Source organism: Lontra canadensis, unplaced genomic scaffold (assembly GCF_010015895.1).
Source record: "Lontra canadensis isolate GAN:19392208 unplaced genomic scaffold, GSC_riverotter_1.0 scaffold89, whole genome shotgun sequence".
Taxonomy (NCBI): Eukaryota; Metazoa; Chordata; class Mammalia; order Carnivora; family Mustelidae; genus Lontra; species Lontra canadensis.
The window spans coordinates 5,391,852-5,419,423 of NW_022631083.1; the positions used below are offsets into that span (position 1 = coordinate 5,391,852).

Genomic DNA, 27,572 nt, shown 5'->3' on the forward strand with positions numbered 1-27,572 from the left:
TTCACATAAACATACTATCACTTATTTATTTGTTCTACTGTTGACAGAAATTTGGATTATTTCTAGATGTTGCCTGTAACAAACGCCATGCGCATTCCTTTATTTCTCGATGCTCATGGTACACATATGCATTTCTCTACAGTATATAAGGATGAATAAAAATGGTGGGTTGTAGAACCCATATATCTACTACTTTAGGAGATAATGTCAGAACGGCTGCATCAGTGTGCACTGTCATCCTCAGGGAATGAGAGTTTGGAACACTCACAATGAGAGTTATCAACACCTGGTATTACCAGCCTATTCTGCTTTGGCCATTCTGGCTAGTGTATGATTTCTGTGGTTTTAATTTTGCATTGCCTTGGTTACTGAGACTGAGTATCTTGTCACAGGTTTACTGGGTACCTGGTAACTTCTTTTGTAAAATGTTCTCGTGCACATTTTCAAAAACCAGATTTTTCATGATACTTGTATGTATTCTTGATAAAAAGACCTCTGTGTACTGTATGTAAACAATCTACATTTTCTCACTGCCTTGCCTTTTCGTTCTCTTCATGGTGTTTTTGATCAATAAAGATTCTTAATTTTACACAACCAAATCAATCCTTCTTTTATGGTTATGCTTCCTCTGGTATCCTTTTTAACATGTCTTTCCCTATTCTAAGTTTGTCCCATGCTTAAAAACCTCAAAGATGCTTCTGCTTTCCTTATTACATGGGCCTCAAACATCCTGTATTTTGGGAAGCGGGAGACTCAACAAAAATTAAAATAAGAATAAGGCAAACAGAGGCTCATCTATAAAGACATTATACATTTGAAAATTACAGTATCAGTAAAAATGTTCCAGTGTAAAGGTTAATTGAAACTATATGGAAGTGGCTCATGACAAGTCTTTAAGCCTGGACTGAAAAATAAAAGTTATTATGTAGATTATGTATAAAAAATTGGTTTTAAACAAGGGTCTTTGGATATGGGTTGCTGGCTGAAATATTTTGTCACCAGAGAGCTTACCTCTATGTGATTAAATTCTCCGAAATTTGTTGATACTTTTTTTGTGGCCCAGCATGTGGTCAATTTCAGTTTTATGTACACAAAGAACTTTTTTTTTTTTTAATATAGAAGAACATATGGGGCACCTGGGTGGCCAGTCAAGTTAAGCGTCTGCCTTCAGCTCAGGTCATGATCCCGGGGTCCCAGGATTGAGTCCCACATTGGGCTCCCTGCTCAGCAAGGAGTCTGCTTCTCCCTCTGCCCTGTCTTTCCTCCCCGCTCATGCTCTCTCTGACAAATAAACAAGTAAAATCTTAAAAAAGAAAAAAAAAGGAACACAGTGTAAAGAATGTTTACTCTGTACTTTAAATGTAGATAACAACACTCTAGTGTACAGAAGGCAGATGGCGCAGATGTTAGATGTAGCTACTAGAAGGGCCTGTTAATCTCTGATTCACTCTACTTCTATGGTCTTGCCTTTTGGGGGCTCAACACAAAGTGACAGGAGCACACTGGATCCTCCCAATTTTTAAGGGCCCTGAACTTTGACTTCTCTGTCCCCCTAGGTCTCTGAGGCATCCTGCTCCACTGTGGAAGTGGCAACTACCACCTGCGGAAAAGCAGTCATAAATGCCAGGCTCACCCTCTTTGAGGATCTGTCTCCAACATTCCCTGGATCTTGAGCCAGGAATTCTTCATTATTTTGTTGGTTCTCAAGTGCTTTCAAGCAGATTTAAAAAATATTTTGCCTAGCATTTGTAGGTGTCTTCAGTGGAAGGGTTGGTCCCAATAATCAGGTCTACTATTATCACAGCACAAGCTTAATTGTCTTGTCTTTTTTTAAACCTCAATTTTAATTTCATTTATGGAAGGTTTCATTATCCAAAAACTCTTTTCTATATATCATCTTAAGACCAGAAAGAAGATTTCCCAAAATGTTTTATATGATACTAATTATGAAAGATGCTTTTTCATGAGGAAAAAAATGAAGGTTTCTATTATGAAATCACTTTGTGTAACCATATGTTACATACTAAGTTTAATGACTCACAAACAAATTAGCATTTTAAAGGCTCCAGTAAGTCCTACAGTGAAGAAAACTGCTTAGTTTTATTTAACACAAGATTTACCAAACATAGATAAATCCTTTTTCTCATACAGTTCCAAGAAACATATCTGGAAAAATAGATTAGAAATCATTCTCATACCTCTTAATATTTTTCCCTCTAAACTTCCCTGGGAATCTTAACTGTTTAATCTTTTCATTCACGAAGAGTCTATCTGGTATAATAATGAGTTTAAACTACTTTTTCCAAACTACTAAACCAAAATGGCATCATTGTTGAAAACAAGCTAAAATATATTATCTGGCTCTTCCTCACAAAAATAACATTTTGAAAATACCCACGGCAGATCATTTATTTTAGGGACAATTTATAGTAAAAACACTTTAAACCCATGTATTTAAAAGTGGGTTTAAACCCACTTCAAACCACATAAATACATGCTTCCAGTTGGTATCTTAATTAAGTGACATAAAAGGTCTACTCAGTTCAATCTAATTCTGTTAAAAAGCAGTTATAATGCACATGCCATTTAGAATACAAGCCACACAAGTAGAGTGAGTTACACGTAGTCTAGGTAAAACTGGCATGTACGAGTACGAGCTAATGAAGAATCAGGACATACAATCTTGATGCGTTATGAGATGCTGAGGTGTACCTTAAGAAGCAGGATTTATCTCTGTTTATACGTAATAATGTAAACAGACCTTTAAATAACTTGCTGAAGGAGCACCTGGGTGGCTCAGTCAGTTAAACGTCTGCCTGTGGGTCAGGTTGTGATGCGGTTCTGGGATTGAGCCCCATGTCCAGCTCCCCAGTCAGCAGGTCAGCAAGGAGGCTCCTTGTTTCTCTCCCTCTGCCTCCTCTCCACCCCCCGCCCCCCCAATTCATGCACATGCTCTCTCTCAAATAAAATCTTTAAGTTTCTCACTAAGCACTTACAATATTTTACTTACTTGAATTTTACGTTTTAATAGAAATACATGTTCACTAATCATGATTATTAACACTATTAACACTAAACACATTAGTTACCTAAGATGGGGGGAAGAAGGGCATGGGAATGGAACAGAGGTGTAAAAGGGATTAATACACAGCATACTGAGATGCTTTGTATGAAGTAATGACGATATGCCATGATCCCAGGAGTAGGATTATGTAGCCTTCTAAACATAAAGGTCACGACAGGGAGAGGAGGCTTATAAAAAAAAGAAAAATTAATTGGAAAAAAAAAAAACAACAAAAGAAAAGGTCAAATTAGGATGATGACAAAGTCTGAGTTTCAAATTACCAAAGGGAGCACAGAAAAACCAAGCAGCAAAGACAGAGTCTAGATTTACAGTTGCATGGCAGATGAGAAAAAATACTGAAAAAGCTTTTAGGAAGTGTGGAAAGTACAAGAAAAAAAAAAACGGGAATTGAAACACTTGGTTCGACAGGAGTTAGAACCGTGTTTACAATATGCCAGAAGGATGAAGAAAAAAAAAAAAAAAAGGAAAGTCAAGGGGAAAACACATTAGAAATCTTCGAAGAGTTAAACTCCATGGTGGGGGGGACTAAATTTGGAAATAAGCCAAGAGGTACTTACAATTAACATTAAATGAAATAGAAATTCTTGATTCTAGCCTTAACTTAGCTAGGAAGTAGACGGCAAAGTAAGATGGGCAGTACTGGGGAGTAAAAGCATATGGGAAAGTTTAACACAAAAAGAGTATGTACATGGGCATGCAAATAACTAAAATGAAGTTTAAATAAACTATAAATATTTGGAAATACACATATAAGTAGAGCAGCCTAATGTATAACTGTTAATACTGTTATGAATTTTCCACAATTAATTATGTTATAAAAGATCCTACAATGGGTCTTATATAATATTCCATCCAAAGCGCAATTAATATGTGGCAGAATTAGGCATTTAACCTACCACTATGTTTTATAACTTGTCTCAGCAATATGTTTCTTTCTCATCACCTTAAGTTATTCAATCATCTGCAAATTTCTTAAGTCAGAAGCTCCGTACATTTTAATAGAAAGAATGGGCTGAATACATACAAGTGTAAATTTCTCTTAGAAGAGATCTGTGTTCAGAAGTCTCCAGGAACACACAGTATCTAAACTCAGGGAGGAAATTCCTGTCCTTTTTTTTTTTTTTTTTTTTTTCAGATACAATGATGATACAATGGTGACAACTATGTTTATCACAGATTAAGAGACCAAGACCACTTAATGTGATGATAATCCAAGGGAATACAGTTATTCTTACAACTCTTTGACATATATGCCATGTTTCTGTAATGCTCAGTTCATACTGTATCTTTGCCAGCACTCTGAGGTTGGGCAGACATATTTACAACATGTGTTTAAACATGCTAGTCATCTTTGGAAAGGATCCTAAAGTAAAAAACAAAACAAAACTAAACCAATTTGGCTACAACTGTGACAAAATGTGGATGTTCTACACATAGCCACCAAAACAATGCTTTAAAGACAAACTTCTTAATAATCTTTGTAACTCTAGAAGCAGGCCCACCATTTCTTTGTTATCGCAACCTCTCCAAAAACATTTCATGCTATTATAAAATATATCGGTCTGCTAATGATCTAACTTTGGTAAGAATAGATGATACAGAAATCTTCTCCTTAAGAAACTGGCTTGATGTAAAAACTGTATGAAGGCAATTTCATCTTTAGCAAAGAACAGTATCTGGAACAGTATCTGGAAGCACTTGAGGAAGCACTCAAGGCCAAGGTACAAAGAACAGAGCAGGGATGTTATTTAAAAATGTTAGGTATTAGTAAAAACACCCCTCAGAAGAAGATTAAGTTTACAAAGGGACATGTCTGCTCTAGTCATATACCCATTTTTCCCTCATCTGGTAGAAGGCCTCATTTGAGGGACAATATTCCCTTTATCTCATATAGGGCAGATGCCTCGAAAGAGAAACAGGAGTAATTCACGCACCCACTGGGCTGCTTCCGGCTCCATTTGGCACTGTGAGGTCTGAAGTGCTCAACATCCCACCTAAAAATTTTAGAGAGAGAACAGAGAGGGCAAAGAATGAACATGAATTGGTTTTCCTTATCTGAACGAAGTAAACTGCACTCCTTTCCTAAAAAACAAAAATAAAAACTAGCTCTAGACTGAATCTGGCCTAACTGTGTAATATGATGTAGTTAAATATATATATAAAAGCTCACCTATCAAGCTCTGGATACAAATGCCTTCCTGTATCAATATCAAAAAGTACATATTCCTAAGAATGGGGTCAGTGCTAACAGAGTACTATTAAATCTGGGACTTAAAGAAGAGGAGACACTGTATTACAAAGAATAAAGTCATAAATGCTGATTTTTGCTGAATTCATGAACTCTAACTCCAGTCAGGTACATCTACTCTCTTATTTTTGACATGAGTGACTCACACTCGAACTTTAAGTCTTTGCTCATGATACCCTAATTAAATTTTCTGCCTGTCAAAGTATGGTTTCCCGTGATAAGGAAAGTTATAGATGGCAGATTCTATATATGGGTCCACTGTATCCAAGAGGATGCCACAGCGCTGCAGTAAATCCTCAAAAATATTCTTTAAAATGGAGTCAATTATGTGGCGGTGACTCTCGCTCATCATAGAAAATTAAAGGTAGCGAAATAAGCAACTGCTTATGTCCACAATTCTTTTTCTTAAAGAACCAGCAGAAGAGAGACCACTACACACCTGTACTGCCGGTACTTGGTGGTCTCTGAGGGACTCCTGGGGATACATTTCTGTGTAGCGTGGCTTGAGGTGGAGACAGCATGCTTGAATCTGCTAATGTTGAGCTGGAGGCCAAAGATGGCGACACAAGTGAACTCCCTGGGTTAGTGTAGGACAAAGCGTTAGGGCTGGTCACAGGGACTGTGACAGACATTGAGAAGTTTTGAGGTGGCAAACCAGGCTGTAAATAAAGAACAAGGAAGAGAAAACTGTTAGTTTCATTTTCATTTATATTAAATTAATAACTTATGAAGTTTAATTTGGATAAGGTAACTCCAGTTATTAAAAGTTGAGGACAGGGATAGTTTCTTACTAAATCAATTGGTAGATTTAAGTTGCTTTCTTCAGAATTACATTTGAACATGAGTATGTCGGACATAAACTTTTCAATTTCCGTTTTATATACGAATACATATACACTACTATAAAAGTATATATATATATTTCAAACAGTCCTAGAGATGAAAATTAGATGTCAGAACCTGATATTAAAGTGGTGTTGTCAGATTTAGACATTACAAAATATATCATTACCAAGTAAGCATAAAATTAGCACTTTAATAATCCAAACCGGTTTAGTAACATTACATTTCTATTGAGAGATTACAAATTTAACAAAAGGAGAAAATATGTACACAAATTATAAATTTAATACACGAAATGTGGGACATTGTAAATCAGCCCTGGTTTGATTTAATTGACTGACATTCTTAATGGACAAAACTTAAAAAAAAAAAATCAAGTCATATATACAACACAATGCAATCTGAGTGTGATGAAATGCAAAGAAACCATCTAAACAATAAAATTAACCACTGAAAACCTTTCTTTAAATTGTATGAAGATTAAGTTATAATTATAAATGCTATCTTACTTCCCTCCTAAGTATTCCACACCCCCTTAAAATAGTATTTTTCATTTCTTCTTGTATTTCCTCCATAGACCAAATACAATATACTTGTTAACCATGAAAATAACAGTTCTCTTTAGAACATCTCCATTATAGAGAAAGAAGAAAGCTTTCTTCTCCCCATATTTTAAAAGTGATTGCAAAGAGTGGTAACACTGCTAATTCAAAGTTGGAAGAATATAGTTTATGTTCTCTATTCAATAGATTATTTCAAAAAGAAAATTATCATTCATTAACTGACATAAAACAATGGCTACATGATAAAATATTTTTTTCAAAGGTAAAGCAATTTTATTTACACAATATTTTGCAGCTTAACATTTACTACAAAGTCACCAGCATCCATGTGAGGTCAGAGGGGATTTTATTTTATTTATTTTTTTAAAGAATAATAAAGGTATTAGCACAAAAATACTTCCTTAAATCTATTTTTCATGAGCTTCTTATAGTAAAGGACTCCTTTGGAGAGATAATCCATGATGTATACTTCAAGGCATAGTTTTTAAGAGAATTAACTCTGAGAATGAGATAAATATCAGCATCGGAACCAATTTGTTCCCTGAAGCCTACAATACAGATGCAGCATTAGAAAATCAGATCCAGAACAGCTGTTTTAATCAGTTCTTGCCAATGAGCTCCCCGTGAGAACTCTTTGAAGAACTATCAAAGAAGGATAACTCAAAAAACTACTGGTTTTCATGATGGATAGATGTATGAGCATAGGAAAATTTTAAACCAAGTATTTGTTTTGCAACCAGTTTAAAAACATTGCTTCCTTAAATTACTATCAAGCCAAGGCTCGCTTCCTCAATACCCACAGTAAAAGAAAAGAAAAGTTTGGAGGTATTTTGCCGAATAGTTTTGGGACATTTACAAAAAACCAAAGAGTAAGCTACTACTATTATAGCAACTATACAAAATAATTAAAAATAATCCTGAAACATCAAATTTTGTAGTAAATCTAACCATTTTATATTTTATAGTCTCAAGATCTACTTACGTACATGTAATGTTTTTTAAGTCATGAGAGGGAAAGGGAAATCTTATATGCACCCTTTGTATTTACGATCATGGAAATTTAGAGCTAGAAGGGACCTTAAAAATTATGTAAGCCAGCTCATTCACTTTACAGATGAAAAAATTGGCATCTGAGAGGGATTTATGTGCCCTGTCCAAAGGTATAGGAGACAGTAAGTAGAGCTTAGATAAGGATGCCTTCTCTTCACTTCCTTGTTTAAGACACTGAACATGTATTATTATAAGACTCCAACAAATTTATTTTGAAGTTCTGTAAAACAAGCAAACAAAAAAAAACCCTAACGAAATTTCTTCCCCTTCTACTTATCCGTATCATCACCCACTGTGAAAATAAACAGGATGCGTAGCCAATGTCTTCATGCACAAGATAAAAGCACAAACCATACTTTAGTACTCACTGCGATTTTATGATTCCGCATCATATTATCAAATTCCTCATTAATTTTTTTATATTTTTCTTCTGTATGTGGAGTTAGCACATAGGAAGTATCAGGGTCTGGGCTGTCGCACCCTCTGTGTTCCTTCTTGTTCAGAGCCTATATAATGAAGTTAACAAAAAGGATCAACAAATAAAAAGTAGAGGTAAAGTAAAAGTACTTACAGGGCCTCGTTTGAAAATAAAATCACTATCTTCATTTAGTTTGCTGAATCTGTCCTCCGAGAGTGGACTGTGCTCAAAGTAATCGTCAGCATCAGGGCTCTCACAACCATTAAGGCCTTTCTTTCTTAAAGTCTGAAATACAATTGGAAAATTCACACACAAATGATACTAACTTGCCATGAGTTTTGTAAAATTTATTAAGAGAGCACAGACTGAATGAATTATTACAAGAGCCACTGAAATGATTTTTAAATGATCACAAATGTACTCTAATCCTCCAAATAAGGTAAACCTTAGATATAAGCAAAATTAACGCTCCCAGTGCACATTAAGAAAAAAAGGAATGTTTACTTGTTTGGATTCTTTCTTCCCAAACTTCCTAGAGAATACTAAATTACTCACAGCTCTGACAGTTACAACCTGAATCTGATTACAGCCTGATCAACACATCTGATAAGGGCCAATGAGTGTGCAAACTGACACAAAAATGTATCAAAATGTTGCTCTGAGAAGCTATCATCGTACCTTTACAAAATGAACATTTCAGCAACTTCATCTACTGAAACTGCTTTCCGCCTGAGTTTATCCTAGCCACCAGAAAGAATTAGCATCCTATCTCAGTAACTTCATTCCTAATTTGTTCTTAAATACTATCATTTTCCTACAAAACTTAGAGGCATAAAAACTCAAATACTTATTTACATATGACAGCTATGACTCTTTTCTATGTAGAATATACATATTATTAGTGACTTTATTAGTGACACTGAACATCTATTGGTGTAAGATTGCAACAAATTTATTTTGAAGTTCTATAAAACAAACAAACAAAAACACCCCACCAATGAAATGTTTCCCCTTCTACTTACTTTTAAAGTTTGTAATAATATGTTAAACAGCATGTATTCACCCCCTTGGCAACCTCTTCCTACAGAGCTCCTTCATGGGTTGACCTAATCCACTGAACTGACTTTCTGGAAAACTTTGTGTCATGAAAGTATCTCCTAGAAAATACGTTCACTTTTTCTTCTTATTTTGAGGTAAAAATATAATGAACAGTTGGTGTTCTGATTTTTAATTTTTTTCACTAAAGTAACCATGAAATGACTTGTCCAATATTTAAAAGAGTAGCTTTACAACCAAGGGCTTAACAATCTGTGGAATACTAATTTATTTCCAGAATGTCTAAATTTTTAAAAACCCCAATGGGTGTTTTTTTAAAGTAGAATTACAGAGTTCAACACTTTAAATAGCTTTGAGACTGGCTGATTTTCTAGTCAACCACTGTGAAGTTTTTGGAAGTTAAAATTTTCCAAGTAAACTGACGAAATTTATTTAATTGGGAAACAAAGTTTGATCAATAAATTAGTACTATATTTGTTAATTTATTGTTAATTTATTCGTTAATGATTATTTAAATTAGATTTAAGATGTACTTTTAATTAATTCATAGTAATCTTGGTATCCTTTAAAATATGATTTACAATTATGAATGCTTATTTTATAAGCACTGAAAGAATGTAAACACACAACAGGTTAAGATAGGAGAATTTTTTTCTTAGTTTCTCTGAAGTCAAATTATTTTAAAATCACTTTAGTCAATTTGATTTTTTCGTGTTTACAGAATCATAAGAAATCCTAAGTGCTGATATGTTAACTTTTCCAATTACTTAGCATGCACTAGGAATCCCGCATATAGTCCCTAAAACCCCCACCGTAACATAATCACTAAACATAAGCATAGAGCAAACACTACATGTACTTCCCCAACACTGGCCCCATGGCTCTACGTTCTATGGATCTAACTAATCACATGAACTTTTATGCGTACTTAGCCATAAAAGGTCCTGTTATTTAGAACTAAGGGATGGAGACCTGTATTCTCCCCTGCTCACTGTAGCAAGTTCTGCTTGCCAAAGCTCTGCAAGTTGCTATCAGCAATGAAGACGTTAACACTCAGAATATTGGAACACAATGAACTCTTATAACCTACACAGCCCTAGAAACAAAACAAATATAGTAAGTGCCTACACAAAGATTTCACCATGAACTTGTTGACTTATTCTAGCCTGAAATCTCCAGATATTTTCCCATCATATTCACGCATCTTAAGACTAGCAAATTCATAGTCATGCTTTCACTAATAGCGACCACCAAGTATGTGCCTCTTTGAAGTCCTTTCAAATTACTGAAGAAAAAGAATATGGCCTTTTTAAGTAATTACACAGAAAGTTTTATTCTACAACAACAGGGTTAACCCTACTTGCACTCATGAAGAATAGTGCTCTGGTATCTCCAGCTCTGCAAGCCTTCACTTCAGATGGGGTTCCTGTCATTGTGAGGGAATTCAAGAGGCTCTATCAGCTCTGGAGATAACAAGCTCATGTACCTCTACTGGATACCCAACTTGCGTCTTCTTATCACCAGAACACGAAGAGTTGTTGTGAGGACCCAACTACCATAAAAAGACTTTTTCTGTCTTCTTTATCGTTACCACATAGCTTAATAGTAAAAGTCTCTCCTGTGTCACAGGTACTAACACATGGAATGCTGTCATCTATTAACAAGCCTAGGTGAGGCATATAAGAAACAGGCTAGCCTCAGTTTTTTCACATGCTTCAGGTTAGCCACAATAAAAACACTTGGTCAACGAAGAAAACAGTCTGAAAGGCTACCAATTTGAGGAATCTGTTTTTAAGTGTATTCCTTAAGAATACTAGCACAGTGCATGGTCTATGGCTATTACGGTTGATTATTATGGTCCATTCTGAAGTAAATGGTACTTCATAAAAAGTACTTTGCTGTTGTACATCAACTGACAGTTTTCAGTGACATTATGGCAAACTTAAAGGGAAAGTTCAATTGTGCCAAAATACTTTCAAGTTTCACGGGTATGTATCATGTAAGTTGACTGACGTTGCTTTTCTTAAATAATTAAGTTATTAATTTAAGCTAACTTGATATAACTTGTTCAGTGTTCTTTTGTACCAGTGTTCTAAACATGTCTAATGATTCCAACTGCAAAGATTACTTAAATGAAATCCTAAAATGAATGCACATATAATTTTCATCAGTGCGTTTCTATAAGAGAAATTTTATTTTTGGAGGGTTAGCTAAACACCTTTTAAAAACAAACATTTCTACTCCTCACAATAGATGTAAACTGTATTATGATTTTAATGGCACTTCTTTTTATATTTTGGGCCAATTCGGTCAAGTACTTTCTGAATACTTTAACATACAGTATAAAATGCAGATTTTAAATAGTCAACGTCCTTAGTTTATATTTACCTTCAGCATTAGTTATCTAAGGACAGATTCTGAAAGCTTTTTAAATGGATCAAAAAAAAAAAAAAAAACCCCCTCCTAAGTGTCTTTATGGAAAACTATGTATTGTTTAGGGCACATCCTTCCATGTCATCCGATTCTACGGGGTTTGTGCCTTTGAGCTATTTAACAACTCTGTAGAGATAGAAGTTAATTTGTTGAAACTGATAATAATGGAAATAATTAATGTCTGTAGACATGCAAATAAATTTTATCTGCTGGTGGTTCAATTGACTTCTGTCCCTCCTGTGGAAGAGGTCAGGTCTTTTATTTTTTTGCACCTATGAAGAAAATTTATTTTGCCTTCTTGATGGGCTCATGTATTTGTCTCATCTTAGGATTTATCTATTAACCACTTGTAATATTTTTTTTTCCAGTTTCCTCAGTCACTAATGAGTTAACATCTTTTTTTTTTTTTTTTTTTTTAAGGTCAGAGAGAGTGTGTGTGAGTGGGGGAGAGGAGCAGAGGGACAGAATTCTCAAGTGGCCTCTGCACTGAGTGCGGAGGCCAATGCAGGGTGATCGCAGGACCCCTGCGATCTTGACGTGAGCCCAAACCCACAGCTGGATGCTTAACAGACTGAGCACTCAGGTGCCCATGAGTTAAAGTCTTTGATTCATGTTCATTTTAGATTCGAGAGTCATGATTTTACTTTTGAAGAGTAATGTTTAACAGTAGAATAAAACTACCCTTGACTTATGATTCACAGTAAATGTAAACTCAAAGGAGCTTCCCAGTAATTCTTGTTAGGATTTAGTATGGACTAAGCATTGGTTTTTAAAAGAAAAAACTAACATGCTGCTAAGTTTTTTTGAAAATATTTGGTTAACTGATTAGTGATTTGTGTTAATTTATTATAGTATCAAAAATTAAGGAGAGATGATCAGAGAAGGCTTGTAACCTTTCAGTATTCTTCTTCAAGAAATAAAAGAATAATCCTTAATTCTTGTGATAATTCATAAATTAAATGCTATTCCTATCACAGTATTAAGAGTACAACAGTCTAAAACAACAAACCCACAATCTTCTGAAGCAGGGTTCCTCTCCATCTGAAGCAAGTGAGTTCTAAGGTGAAATTCAAGCTGCTAGAAGACTGGGTAGTGTTTTACCTATAAGAATTTCCAAGGGAGGGGCACCTGGGTGGCTCAGTTGGTTAAGCGTCTGCCTTCAGCTCAAGTCATGATCCCAGTGTCCTGGGATCAAGCCCTTCAGCGGAGAGCCTGCTTCTCCCCCTCTCTCTCTACCTGAGGCTTACCGGCTTGTGCTTTCTCAAATAAACAAATAAAATCTTAAAAAAAAAAAAAAAAAAAGTCCAAGGGACAAGGGATCCCTATATCACATCCACAGTTTCTGAGCTGGAAATGCCCAAATTAAACTTAAAAGAGAAGGTTTTTTTTTTTTTTTGTATTAATTAAATGAGTTTTAACTAAATGAAGAGGAACTTAAAAACTTCTATCTATTGATTAAAGACCCTACCAACAGGAAGGCTCTGAAATTTAAAACATTTCCATCAATTTAAGGAAAAAACAATGAAAATTATATCTTGGCTAGAACTTTCATTCAGGTTTATCTACCTTTGTTCTTTGACTAAGCTATTTTACAACTCTGTAGGGATGGATGTTAACTTGCAGAAAATGAATAATAACTGCAAATAACTCCTGTTCATAGAAATTGTTTCCTGTGGGATGTCACTGATTATCACCTTGTGGATACTGACCCGTTTTCTTGCATTTGTAAATTCACTTCAGCATTCTTTAACCACTATTACATGATATTTTGAGTTCTTTGAACTGGCTGTAACATCTTACTGGTGTACTCATTCATTAAATAAAATCTTTGATGCCTGTTCATCCTATAGTTGTAAGAGTAATGATTATGCTTTCTTTCACACCTAACCTAACATTTGGAAGACCTATAGTCTCAACTGCCTGTTGCACATTTTCATTTGGATATCTGGCTACTCTATTTCAATGGAACTCATTATCTTTCATTAAACAGATCCCCTCTTCAGACTTAATCTTTTCCAGTCAACACAGCAAGCAATCGTGCTGCACATGCTTTGTTTTCTCCCCCACAATTCACAGGGAACACCAAGTTTTATGGATTATAGTTATTTCCACTGCCACCATATTCAACACAGGCCTGTGCTGCTTTATGTCTAGATGCTTGTAATATACCCTTTTACTTTTCTCTCTTTTCTAATCTGTCCCGTAACTTGTTAGAGATTCAGGTCTCCTCAATACCACTTTGTATTTATCACACTTGTTTTAAATCTTTGATGCTTCTCTAGAATCTAAAGCAGCAGTCTCTAAGACTTAGATTAGCAACCCCATCCAATCACATATTTTATGCACAGCCCCCAACATATGCATACATTTTGCAATTTATAGGCATAAATTAATCTTTTTAATATTAATAAGCAAATTTTAGAGTAAAATAGAATTTCTATTATTTTCTTCCTAAACCACGAGAGACTGTTTTACATATCTTACATCCTTCTTTTGAAATAACAGATACAGAATACAGAACCAAAATTCCTTAGCCTAACTGCAAGTCACTAACAGCCTAGCTCCTACTTACCGGCTCACTTGTTTAAAACCCTGCCCTCTTTTCTGTAGGACTGTTTTATAGCACACTGTGGCCTGTGGTATCGTTTGAACCCCATCTTCCATGAAACTTTGCCCCTACTACTTCCCTACGCCAAAATTCTAAGAGCACTTAATCAATAAAACATTCATTTATTTATACTACCTTGTATTTACCTATCTAATGTACCCTCAACTGATATGTGAACTTTCAGGTCAAAGACTGAAGTCTAGATTGCTTTACATTTTTCTGAATCTAGACAAACAAGGTGGTAGACAAACATAAAATATTTATTTATTAAAACTTGCCAGACTAAAAAGAAAAGGTAAAGAACAAGATCAAGATACTGTGACAAGTTACTTTGGAATAGTCTTCTAAAACATAAAGTTATGAATTTGTTAAAATACATAATAAGGCAATCTAAAGATATTAGTTTGTACCAGACGGATCCACAGAAATTGTTGTATTTGGCTACTTTTGAACTACGAGAAAAAATATAATTTCATAGGTATAATTTCTTAAATTCATACATGTATTTAACTTCCAACAGCTTATATTCTGAAAGCTGCTGAGAGATGCCCCAGTGGACTTTTGGATAGTAAAGAATAGAACTGGTAGTGCAAGAGGACATCTCTTACACTGTGTGTGTATAATCTTTACCAACCAAAGGTTTTGGTTCTGGATCTTATTTTGAGCCCAGCAGGTTGGAATACAAACTTGGTAACCTGAAAAACAAAAGTCATACTTTTCTAGAGTAGAAAAATTCATACCATCTATAGAGAACCAACCCAGTTTTTTTAAAAAATCTTATTAGCACTAAGACAGAGGTCCCACAGCTCACCAACCCTTTTCTCCCACTGAGACAAAGACAGTAAGATAAATGAAGCTTTTTTTTAAATTTGGAAATTATACTCTGATTATAAAAATGGTTAACTGGAAAAGGACCCAGAACATCAATTATTTTTACATAAAGCCTTCGCCAGAGTCATCCAGCAAACCAGGGTTGGTGGCAGAGATGACACACCATGCAGACCTTAAGATGGAGCTCCTGGTGTCAAGCTTTTAGAACACCAGGTATTCCTTCCTGCCCTGGGTGCCACGTGACTGTATCCTCTCAATAAATTCTTCTTTAGGGGTATCTGCATGGCGCGGTCAATTAAACATCTGCCTTTAACTCAGGTCATGGTCTTGAGGTCCTAGGATCAAGCCCTGCCGCAGGCTCTCTGCTCAACAGGGAGCCTTCTTCTCCCTCTCCTTCTGCCCCTCTTCCCTGCTTGTGCTCGCTCTTTCAAATAAATACAATCTTTTAAAAAAAATGATAAATTCTTCTTTAGCTTGAGTTACTTTAAATGGATTTCTAGTTCTTATAATCAAAGAACCTTGATGAAGAAAACCATCATAATCTTTTAGGTCATATATTAGTGGTCTCTTATCTAAGTCCTATAATTCCCAAAACAAGTCTGACTGGTGCCCCCACTACTCTGAGCTCAGAAAGAATCCCAAACCTGGAAGTAAGATGCCTGAGCAGTGCTTACTGTTTCTAGCCAAAGATAATTGATTCAAATAATGGTACATATACCAACAAAGATCCTTAAAGTGCTGTATTGTTCTACTTATAAAGCATCACCAACCTTAATCTCTCAAGTTCAAGGAAGCATATACAGAATTCTGGGTATATAGCACTGCTGGGCAGGTCCTGTACTTCATTTTTTAGCCTATATTATTAAATCTGCTAGTGACAGTGGAGATGGAAAGGATAAGGAAATGGTGGAAAGGAGACAGGGAAAAGAAACTCAAGGCAAAAACAATGCTGTTTATACTTTTTTCCCTAAGTATATCCAAGTTTTCTTTTATACAATAAACTTTAAAAAGCAAACACATTTCAAAATGGATTGTATACAAAAGGTGGTCAATTTTAAACAGCTTTTTTTAGCTTACAAGCTCTTATCAGCAAAAAATAATGTATTTAAAATTTTAGATACACTTATTCTCCATGGAAATTACATATACGCATGTATGCATAGATATATATAAATACATATACAATCACGTTACCATAATATTTTGTCTTTAAGAAATCTAGTACTCATGATATTTTTCACTGTAAATAAGTTTAAATATTTAAAGTCCAGGAAGTCTGAAATAAGAACTGATAAAATTCCTGAAGCGGGGGCCGGGGAGAGGGAGGTACGCCTGGGTGGCTCAGTCGGTTAAGCGGCTGCCTTTGGCTCAGGTCATCATTCCAGCATTCTGGGATCGAGTCCCACATCGAGGCTCCTTGCTCATCAGGGAGCCTGCTTCTCCCTCTGCCTCTGCCTGCCACTCTGCCTGCCTGTGCTCACTGGCTTGCTCGCTCTCTCTGACAAGTAAACAAATAAAATCTAAAAAAAAAAAAAAAAAAAAAATCCCAGGGGGCTGGCATTTTCTATAATTTTGAGTTATGCTACAAAGTTTTAGACTCAGGAATCTATACTGTCTGAGTGTTTACCAGAGCCCACACCTGACAAGACTGTGTTTTTAACAACTGCCTACAAAGAACTGAAATGTTCTTTAATGTATGCTCAATTCTGCAACTGCCAAATTCCATTACAAGCTAAGAGAATCACAGTACTCAGAAGCAAAACTATGGAACTAAAAGTACTCAGCAGGTATATATGCATGATTTTTTAAATGCACAAGGAGCTAATTAATCAATCTATAATATAACCACCCATCCTGAATCTCATTTCTGTCAAGCACCTGAGCAGTAAATGCTCCATAAATATTGGATGAATGGATAATCAGATCTAGCACAAGATATGACTACTTGTAAAATAAAGGAATAACATGTCTTAAGTTCCAAGGAACTCAAACTAAATAGGGTTATTTTAAATAGGCAAAGTTCTCCTTTTCCTCATTTTTAAGAACTGTTGCTAATTAAAGACACTTCATATTCTTCCTAAACACTCTGAAAATGCATAAAAACATTTAATTTTTTACAACTGAAAAATTCACAAAGAAAGGCCATCAAAATTTATTAAATTCAACAATTATAAAATGACTACTAGTAATCAAACCAAATCAAAACACAGACTAGAACTGTAACCTATATATCTCCCTCAATCACACAACTCTCCTCTCTGCCCTCTTCAGGAAAGACCATCCTACCTCTGTGATGACGAAGCTTTCTGGTTTACCACATATATGCATACCTATAACTATATCCTTTGGCTTACTTTTAAATATTATGTGAATGAAGTATATGCGATGTGTTATTCTGTCTTGTCTCTTTTATTATACATTATGTTTATTAGATTCATCCTTAGGGTTGCATACAGATCGAGTTTATTCATTTTCACTGAATATTGTAACTCATTGTATAGGGAAAAACTTTTTTCATTCTACTGCAGATATTGGAGTTGCTTCAGTTTTTTGGCCATTATTAAAATGAAAATGGTGCTATGAACATTTTTGTAAACATAACCTACTCCATATCTACACACACTTCTCTAGGGTATATTCTTGGGAATGGAATTGCTAAGTTCATAAAATATGTGGCTCTTATCTGTCTTCTACTAGATAATGTCAAAACATTTTTTAAAGTACTTTTTATCTTTGAACAACACAGGTTTAAACTGTGCAGACCTACCCAGATGTTTTTCCCAATAAATACAGTATAATACAGTAAGTGTATTTTTTCTTCCTTAGAGTTTTCTTAATAACATTTTCTCTTCTCCAGCCTACTTTACTATCAGGATACAGTATGTAACACATATAACTTGCAAAATGTGTGTTGACTATTTATGTTACTGGTAAGGCTTCTGGTAAGCAGCTAAGTTTAGGGGGAGTCAAAAATCAAACATGGATTTTCAACTGCACAGGGTGCTGTTTTCCCAACTGTAGAGCTGTTCAAGGGTCAACTATAATTGTATCGAAGTACATTTCTACCTGCAATGAGGAGTTGATTTGCATTTCCCTGATTACTAAGGAAATGAAGCACATTTCATACCTACTGGCTCTCTGAATTTTTTTTCTAAGTGTCTGGTCAAGTACTTTCCAAATTTTCAATTGGGTTGTTCATCTTTTTCTTATTTATTGTCATTTTTAAAATTTGAAAACAACATATGTCCTTTACTAATTTTATGCATTATAAAAATCTTTTTCCATTCTGTGGTTTAAAAAAAAAACTGCCTTCAGATAAAAACAGGTTCTTAATTTTAACAAAGTCAAATTTACCAATTTTTCCTTTATTGTTTTTATGTCTTCAATAAATCCTTCACTACATCAAAATCATGAAAATAATCTCCTATTATCATCTTCTTAAAAGCTTTCTATTTTGCCTTCTGCATTTAAGTCTATAATCTTCCTGGAGATAGATTTTATGTAAGATATGAGGTAGACTCCCTTCATGGTTTCCTATGTATCTAATTGTCCCAGCACTATTAAAGAATTTTTTCTTTCCCCTATGATTATAGATACCTCCATTTATGCACACATGGTTCGGTTTCTAAGCTATAACTTCACTGCTATGTTTGGAAATCAGTATTTGTGCATTGTCATAGTATCTTCATTATTACAGCTTTAAAATTAGTCACAATATATTGTAGAGCAAACCCTCTCACACTGGTATTCTTCAGGATGTCTTCTTTTCCCCCTCATTTTCCCTTTATTTCAGAATCAGTTGTTGAATTTGACTGGCATTTCCTTGACTCTATAAAAAGATTATTTTATTGATTGATTGATTGATTGATTGATTTGGTGGCAGAGATATATACCTATTGAGAGTTCCATTCCACAACGATGGGATAACTCTGTTAAATCAACTCTGCATTCCTGTGAGCAATCCAATGTAGTCATGATAAACTGTCCCTTTTATATACTGCTGGATTTAATTTCTGTATTAGTTAGCATAAGCAACATGAGATGCTTTAATGAACAAAACACTCTCAGTGGTCTAACACAATGAAGTTTCCTATTCATAAAAAGCCATATGAGGATGTTTCTTATCTCAGAGGCTTGCATGAGATTATTCAGAGCCCAGATTCATTTATCTTGTGCTTCCACGCACAAGACCTTAAGAGTGCCCATCTGGATTCTCTGCACCTGGCAGGCAAACAGGGAAGAGACAGTATGAAGATCCTGTGGGAGGTATTTGACAGATCAGACCTGGAAGCAGCATGTGTCACTTCTACTCAAATTCCATTGGCCAATTTAGTCACATGGCTACTCCCAAAGGGAGGCTGACAGAGTCTATATGCATGCCCAAGCAGTAGAGAAAACAGATCAAAGTGAAAACAAGTTAAGTGTCTCCATTAAAAAAGATGTGAACTCAAAGGAGTGGACTAATATTTTGTTTAGGAGTTCTGCATTTATGTTCAGTGGGGCTGACTTCTGATTTTTCTTCTTTGAACTCTCCTTGCTGGTTTTGCTATCAAAGTTGGGCTAGCGCATATAATGGAGAAAAGAGTGTTTTTTCTTTTTCTGTTCTCTGAAAGAGATTAGAAATACTGGCATTATTTCTTCCTTAAAAAATCTGTTAGTCCTTGCTTATGAAGCCATCTGGATTTGGAGTTCTTCTGTGGTAAACTTCACAATTAAGACTATTCGGGTTGTCTATAGTTTCATGATTCCATTTTGTTAAGTTTTATTTTTCTGAAAATTTGTCCACTGAGTCAAAATATTTGAGGCACAACAGGATCCTGAGATTTTACATACACAAAAAAAGTATATTAAGATAGCTGATGAAAAAAAAAATTAAATGGTACCACTGCAACCTAGGTTCACCTCCTATCTTTACAAAGGAGAATATGAAGCTTAGGAGAGACCCAGGTACTCCGCCTTCAACCCTACTACATCACACAGCTCTTAAGTAGCAGAACTAGGACTAGAATCTAAATCTTCTGATGTCCAGTTCAGTGCTCTTTCCACTACACTGTACTAGTTCAGCTGGTTCAACAGACTGCATTAATCAGCCAATAAATGAAAGGGAGAACACAGAGAGGCTTGGGATCAGGAAACACTTCAACCTTGGTAAGACAGCACATTCCTTCTGCATGTAGCTATAGGCAATGCCTTCTGGCTCCTTCACCAGTTCCTCCATAATCTTATTCCTATCTTCCTCAGTAAGAAGTATGTGGTGTTCAAAATATGGCTTCTTTGAATTTGAAAGTGTTATCCAGTTCTAGGATGCTCCCAGGTTTGATTGCAAAGATCCCAATAAATGGCAATGATACTTCTTCCCTCAACCCTGAGCAAAACCAACAGTTTGAGGGGGCCCTTAACTCACAGAAACCAGATATTGGGCAACCCAGTAGCTCAGCCTATCAACAGGGGATAATGTAATTCTGTTGCAAATCTTCACACATAAATATTCTGATAAACTTGGTTCTCAATTCTCAGTGCACCGTGAAGTCAGGAAAGTGTATCTTCAAAAGTCTTGGCTCTTGGTTTTCACCATCCCTTCTTAGTGTGTGTGTGTGTTTTTAATTGTACAAATAACTTAATTTACCTTCTTTTTTTCCAACAAAACTTACTGAGAGCACCTACTAGGTTCTAATGTTCACTGATGAAACAGAGACACGGGTCACTATCTACTTGAAGCTCCTGAAGATCATTTGATCTTCCCATGAAGACTGCTTTCTTACCAAGACAGTCTGACTTGGGTTTTGGACCCCTTCTTCAAAAGCCTGACATGGTTTAGTTGCAAAACTGATACACAGTTTTTTGCCTTTTTTTTTTTTTTTTAAATGAATGAACCAACTTATTAACCCAGCATTTGTTCTAATACTTCCGGGTGGCAGCTGATACCTGTCTGGTGATTCTTTCCAGATTTCTCTGTCCCTGAGGTGTCAGTGTGCAGGCTTCCTCTTGGTCCTTTTTCATAGTTTTCAGTTCCTAAGTTTTGGAGGACTTGTGGGCCATGCTCCTGGAACCTTGCTGAAGCGGCTGGGCATGAACCCATTTCTCTGGTGTCCCCCATAGATCTTGGTTATGGAGCTTACCCCAGCACCACCCTGAAGAAACAGGTGCCGTGCTGTGGAAGCAGCCCATGTGTAGAACCAGTTCTCATCAGGGACTTCTGGGTGGTTCGGTCGGTTAAGTTTCTGCCTTCGGCCTGGGTCATGATCCCAGGGTCCTGGCATGGAGTCCTTGCTCAGTGGGGAGTCTGTTTTTCCCTCTGCCTGCTGTTTCCCCTGCTTGTGCTCTCTCTGACAAATAAATAAAATCTTTAAAAAAAAACACAAAAAAACAAAAACCAGTTCTCATCACAGGGAGCAAGCAAGCTCTTTATGCTATAGTGTCTACCCATGCAGGGACTTTCAGCTCCCCAGACTTTTTCAGCGAAGACTGCCAGAGCGCTGATGAATTCCTGCTAGTTCACGTCTTTTACAGCACCTCCAGCTACAGTGTGGCCTCCCTGCTGCCAGCTAGAAGAAAGGAAGCAATGGGGGTTTCCTAGGCATGTAAGTCAGGTGTCCTGCCTTCATTCTTTAAGACCTTTTCTTTGAGTATAGAATTCTAAGTTGGATTACAAGTTCTGTCTTCTCAACACATTCAGGATATCATTTCATTGACTAGAGATTTTCATTTGCTGCTATTTAGTCCCTACTCCTTTGAAGATAATCTGCTCTGGTTTTTCTCTTTGTCTTTTGTTTTCTGTAGTTTCACTCCGTATATATATAGAGAGATTCTTTTTTCTTTTATTCTGCAAGGGATTTGTTGAGTTCCTTAAATCAATCCTGGAAAATTGTCATTATCTCTTCAAATATCGCATCTGCCCCCATTCATATTCATCCTCTCTTCCCCTCCTTCTAGAATGCCAACAAAAATTCAGGCTAGAATTTCCAACCAATTTTCCTTTTCCTCAACATCTTATATTTTCTACCTTTTCATCTCTTTGTGGTGAGCCTCCAGATAACTTCTTTCAGTTCACAAATTCTTCAGCTATGTCAAATACACTTCCAACGTATCTCCAAAGTTATTTTGGTTACTGTGTTTTTTTCATTGCTCTAAGTATTTCATTCAATTCTGCTTATATTACTTTTCTATTTTCCTGTTTCTTGCAGATATTTTCAAGCTTGTTTATTAAAACAGAGTGAAATTGTTTATAATCTATGTATAATAATGAGTATCTGAAGTATTTAGATATCAGTTTCTGCTATTTCTTCTGCATTTTGCTTATGGTGTCTTATTTTCTTTTATGGTCAGTCATCTTTGTATGAGGTATGCTCTATGGTTTTGAAAGGTTATTTGAAAGAGATTTTTGATGCTTTGAATAAAGTGCCTTTCTTCAAAAAGTATATCAATTTGCTTCTTCCAGATACCGGAGGCAAAAGTTTTCCCGGGCTTCCTGTGTTAAATGATTTTGGACAATGAGTGGTTCCACACAATGCTGGTCCTTGTTTTACAACCCTCAGAGATAGGTTCTCTTTCTTACTTTTCTTATTCTCCTCTTTCCCCCATCTGTTCTGGACAACAGATCTCTCCTTGCAATCTTTTCAAGTAGAGAAAAGACTGTGGACTTTTTCCTCTTCCTGAGGTCCCAGTTTGATATGGGAGGCGATCTATTAGACTTGGAAACCTAGATGTAATGAGTTGCTCTTTGCCTCTGGATCCAACAAAACCTGAAGCTCAGTTTTCAACTGTTTTATCCTGGTGGGTAAATGACTCAGGGTAGCCAGAATTTTAAATACTTCTTTACCTCTTATGATCTTACCTTTTCTTAGATTTTGGTCTGGCATGTTCCTTAACAGCTCTTTGATGCTATAAAGAAGTTTTTGTACAATTTATCTAGTATTTTTAGTTGTCTTCAGCTGAAGGGTTGGTCCAGATAACCTGATCCAACATTACAGAAATAAAAAAAAAAAATCAATGTTTTAGGAAAAAATTAACCAAATATTTTCTAATGATATCCACAAAGTTTTTTGACGACGTTTCTGCTTTTCCTTGAAATGTGGAAAGGAGTCCCACATTTTCCACAGAATTCCACTGTCAAGTTCCTCAAAAAGTTCAACACAGAGCTATCATACAAACTGGCCAATTCCACTCTTAGGTAGATACCTAAGAAAAATGAAAACATGTCCCTACAAAAACTTGTACACAAATTCAGAGCCACATTTTTGGAGCAATCAAAAAGTAGAAATAACCCAATGTCCATCAACGAATGACTGGATAAACAAAATATGGTTTATCCATACAATGGAATATCATTTAACCATGGAATGATATATTGATACATGCTACAATATGAATGAACCTTGGAAGTATTATGCTAAATGGAAGAAGCCAGACACAAGGCAGAACATTTATATGAAATATCCAGAATAGGCAAATTCATAGACACACAAAAAAGGTTAGTGTTTGCCAGGATGAGGAGGTAAAGGGGAGCTGGGAAATGACTGTGAACAGTTGATGAAAATGTTCTGGAATTAGTGTTCACAGTTGCACAAACTTTTGAATACATTAAAAACTATAATTTTAAATGGTGAATCTTATGGTCTGTAAATTATATCTCAATAAAAAGAAGAGAAAAAGTTAATCTCAAATATGTCTACAGTACCCATTGTGGTAGCCACTAGCTACACTACGTTGCCTTGCTGAACATTCAATCATTCAATTTCACATGACAGTGAAGGATTTTGGGGGCAATGATTTATAAAGATACCAGGTAGTGTGAAAGCACTTTATGCAGGTTGCAGAAAACACTAGAATCTTTACCATTATTACGAATAATCACACTGGAATTCACACCTATTGAGTCTTATACCCAGGTATATTAAGATTAGCACTGAACAGAACTATATGAAACAAAAGCCAATAGTATCTATGAAAACAGCTTTCTTTTGTACCTTAAAAGAAACCAGCATAATAATACAACTCCCCCCCACTCCCGGAATAATCTTCTTTTATATAGCAGCCGCTTATTCAGATGAGTATTAGCTGATAAATGTGCTTTTAAAAAAAAGCAAAACTCTTTCTATGCTTAAACAATACAGTCTGCTCTACTATAATGTGTTTTGGAATGTAAATTAGGTGCCATGAAACTGATAAATAGGGAATGGTGTCAGTGTAATAAAGAAGTCACTCTGGTTCACTCGGGATTTTTCCTAGGAAAGGGGAACCAGGAAAGTGGCAACCTTTAGCAGGAAAGGAGAAAGGCCTCCTGAGAGCAGGAGCATTTTAAAAAAAGAAAGAAAAAAGAAATTGAAAACGGGGGCTTCAGAGGAGTATTCCCAGCCTTGTTGATGGTTGTAATATTTTCCATGCTCACTTTAATGGCAACCCCCCACCACCTTCCATTGCTCATTGCTACACAGCCATCTGCACTGCCCTAAGACCCACTATCTCCATTCTAATTAAATGTTGCCAACACTTCTACTCAAGTAATTAATTCTGTGCATTTATAACACCTACTGTGGTAGCCACTAACTACATACTAAGCTGTCTCACTGAGCAGTTTAAATTCTCTTTTCAATTACTAATTATTTTTTAGTTTGTGTTGATCAGAACACAACGTTGCACAAGTTTTGGAGTTGATGAGATTTTTCAGGAATGCATAAACTGCATTACAGCAGAAGCACTTGTATGTTTTTCTTTTTAAGTCTGTTTACTTTTCTAAAGGTTGGAAATAATATATCGTGGGAGTCAACGTGGAAGATGGGGGCAATACAGCAATAAAGGCAGTATTTCCAGTATTACAGTGTGAAGAGAATCATGTCCTTTCATTCTTGAACTTTATTTCCATTTAAACATACTTCATGCTTTTTGTCCTTAACACTTTTGGGTAATGTCTGATGTTTGTTGTTTTTTAATTTAAAGATTTATTTGAGACAGAGAGAGTGTGTGTGTATGGGGCAGGGGAGGAGAGAATCTCAAGCAAGATTCCACACGGAGCAGGGCCTAACATGGGGCTTGGTCCTGTCACCCTGAGACCATGACCTGACTTAAAATCAAGTTGGACACCCAACCAACTGAGCCACCCAGGCGTCCCTGATAAAGTTTTAAGAGTATAAATTAACTGAAGGAAGCAACACTGCTTTTAGTTCAACCTTACAGGTCATTATTAAGCTGTGTGCTGATTTTTGGGAATCCAGTGGGAAGAATATTGATGTTCTTTGGCAAACACTTTGCCTCAAAAGTTCTAGTCTTTCTGAGATAGATCCAGGGTCTTCAAGAAAACATTATTTAAGTCTTGGTTTTGTCACTGCAAACTCGTAAGATCTTGGACCAGTCCTTTGCTTTGTTTGGACTCCTGCTTTCTTATTTAAATGAAGTACAGAACTAGATCAGGGTTTTCCAAACCTGCTCATAATAAACTCCTTTTTACAGTAATTTTGGTCACTTTTTCATAATAAATAATGACTTTAAGTAAAAATACTTTAAATTGTTACATTAAGGGAGATCACATTACAAAGCTTATTTATACTTATACTTGATCACATTCACATTATGATTAAATTCTAAACATTTCCTTTTCTACAAATGATGTTCTCTTAAATTTTTTATAGATGAATTAAGAAAAAGCATGACATGTCAATATTCCATAATCTTTAGGACACAGTCTAAACCACCACTTTAATCACCATTCCTCACTCAAACTAAGTGGAACAGCATTCTTCTTCATAAAATCTCAACATTACTAAAGACCTATCATAATTAAAAGATGAGATCTGTAGTCTATTTTTAAAAGCTATAAACCTCCTTTAAAACGCTGGTAATCTGCTGCCAGATTAGTATTCTTGTAACAATTATTTGACTACCTAAACTTTTAAACACCTCTAAAGGCTGCCCAATGCCTATAAGACAAATGTCAAACACCACAGACTGATATTCAAGGCACTGTATCAACTACACCCAATCTGTCTCTTCCTCACCTTTATTATTCATCCACACAAACTCTTTACTCCACAGACATGTGTATGATGTGTAGTAATATTAAGGTTTATTTTTTCTTTATGTATGTCCAATTTTTCTAGCACCATTTATTGAAAAGACTTTCCTTTTCTCATTGATTAACCTTAGCACTTTTGTCAAACATCCACTGACCATGAATGTATGGGTCTGTTTCTGAGGTCTGTGCCCTGTTCCACTGAGCTACAGGTCTATCCCCACCTATGCAAATACAAACTTTCTGGATCAATGCAGCTTTATAGTACATCTCAGAGGTGGAGTATCTAGCAAGAATAAGCCAATCAGCACTTTCCATTTTCTCCTCGCTACCATGATTAGTGTACTGCAGGGAGGAGTGTGGAAGCGTGTTATCCAAGCCAGCATAATAGAGTTAATTTCAGAACATTTGGTGAAACTCTAGGACACAACAAATCTCTGATGCTTTATATTGGTGCTTAACAATATGGCAGCCACTAGCCACATGGTTACTCAATTAAAGTTAAAAATACAGTTTCTCAATTGCACTATTTCTATTTCAAGCGCTCAACAGCTACATACGACTAACGGCTACCTCTACCGGACAGCACAAATAGAGAACATTCCCATCACTACATAAAGTTCTACTGGGTAATGCTGCTATAGATGATGCCATGTGCAGAGGTAAGGTCGGGAGCTGCCACTGTCCACATGCACCAGCCAGCATAAGGACAAAGCTGATGCCAGAGAGAAGGCAAAAACCTGGAGGCTACTTCAACAGAGCAGAGCTTAATCTCTACCACACTGCTGCATTTTTTGTTATGTGATGTAACAAGTACCCCTATTTTATTTATTTTTTCATTTTTTTAAAAGATTTTTAAAAGATTTTAAAAGATTTTGGGAATCCAGTGGGAAGAATATTGATGTTCTTTAGCAAAGACTTTGCTAATAAATTTATTTATTTGACAGACAGAGATCACAAGCAGGCAGAGAGGCAGGCAGAGAGAGAGGAGGAAGCAGGCTCCCTGCTGAGCAGAGAACTGGATGTGGGGCTCAATCCTGAGCCAAAGGCAGAGAGGCTTTAACCCACTGAGCCACCCAGGAGCCCCAACAAGTACCCCTATTTTAAAGGTGAGTTTCAGTCAGGTCTTTGTTGCTTGGAATCAGAAACAACCTAATACAAAATAGTTTTCAAAATAGCTTTTGAAATAAAATAGCTTTCATGGGGTGTCTGGCTGAGTTAGTCGGTAGAGCATACAACTCTTGATCTCGGGCTTGTGAGTATGAGCCTCGTGCTGCGTGTAGAGATTACTTAAAAATAAAAAATCTTTTTTAAAAAATGCTTATGCATATATTATTTAACTGATACTTAAAACCCACAAGATTTAGAACTTTTTTTTTTTAAGATTTATTTATTTATTTGACAGATAGAGATCATAAGTAGGCAGAGAGGC

The 27,572-nt window shown here is 35.9% G+C and overlaps 1 protein-coding gene across 11 annotated transcripts in view; it reads right to left on the reverse strand.

The window, feature by feature from the left end:
- Window positions 1-27,572, reverse strand: part of MEF2A (myocyte enhancer factor 2A) — a 155,760-nt gene that overhangs the window by 25,453 nt on the left and 102,735 nt on the right. For 5 of the 11 annotated variants that reach the window (XM_032836023.1, XM_032836024.1, XM_032836016.1 and 2 more), the window contains 3 exons: window positions 8,146-8,295; window positions 5,773-5,992; window positions 5,020-5,079 (listed from right to left, as the gene is read on the reverse strand). In XM_032836023.1, the coding sequence (XP_032691914.1) occupies window positions 5,020-5,079; window positions 5,773-5,992; window positions 8,146-8,295 (430 nt within the window). Of the gene's footprint in view, window positions 1-5,019; window positions 5,080-5,772; window positions 5,993-8,145; window positions 8,296-8,360; window positions 8,493-27,572 lie in introns of all 11 variants that reach the window. The other 6 variants (XM_032836017.1, XM_032836021.1, XM_032836026.1 and 3 more) reach the window with 2 other exon arrangements.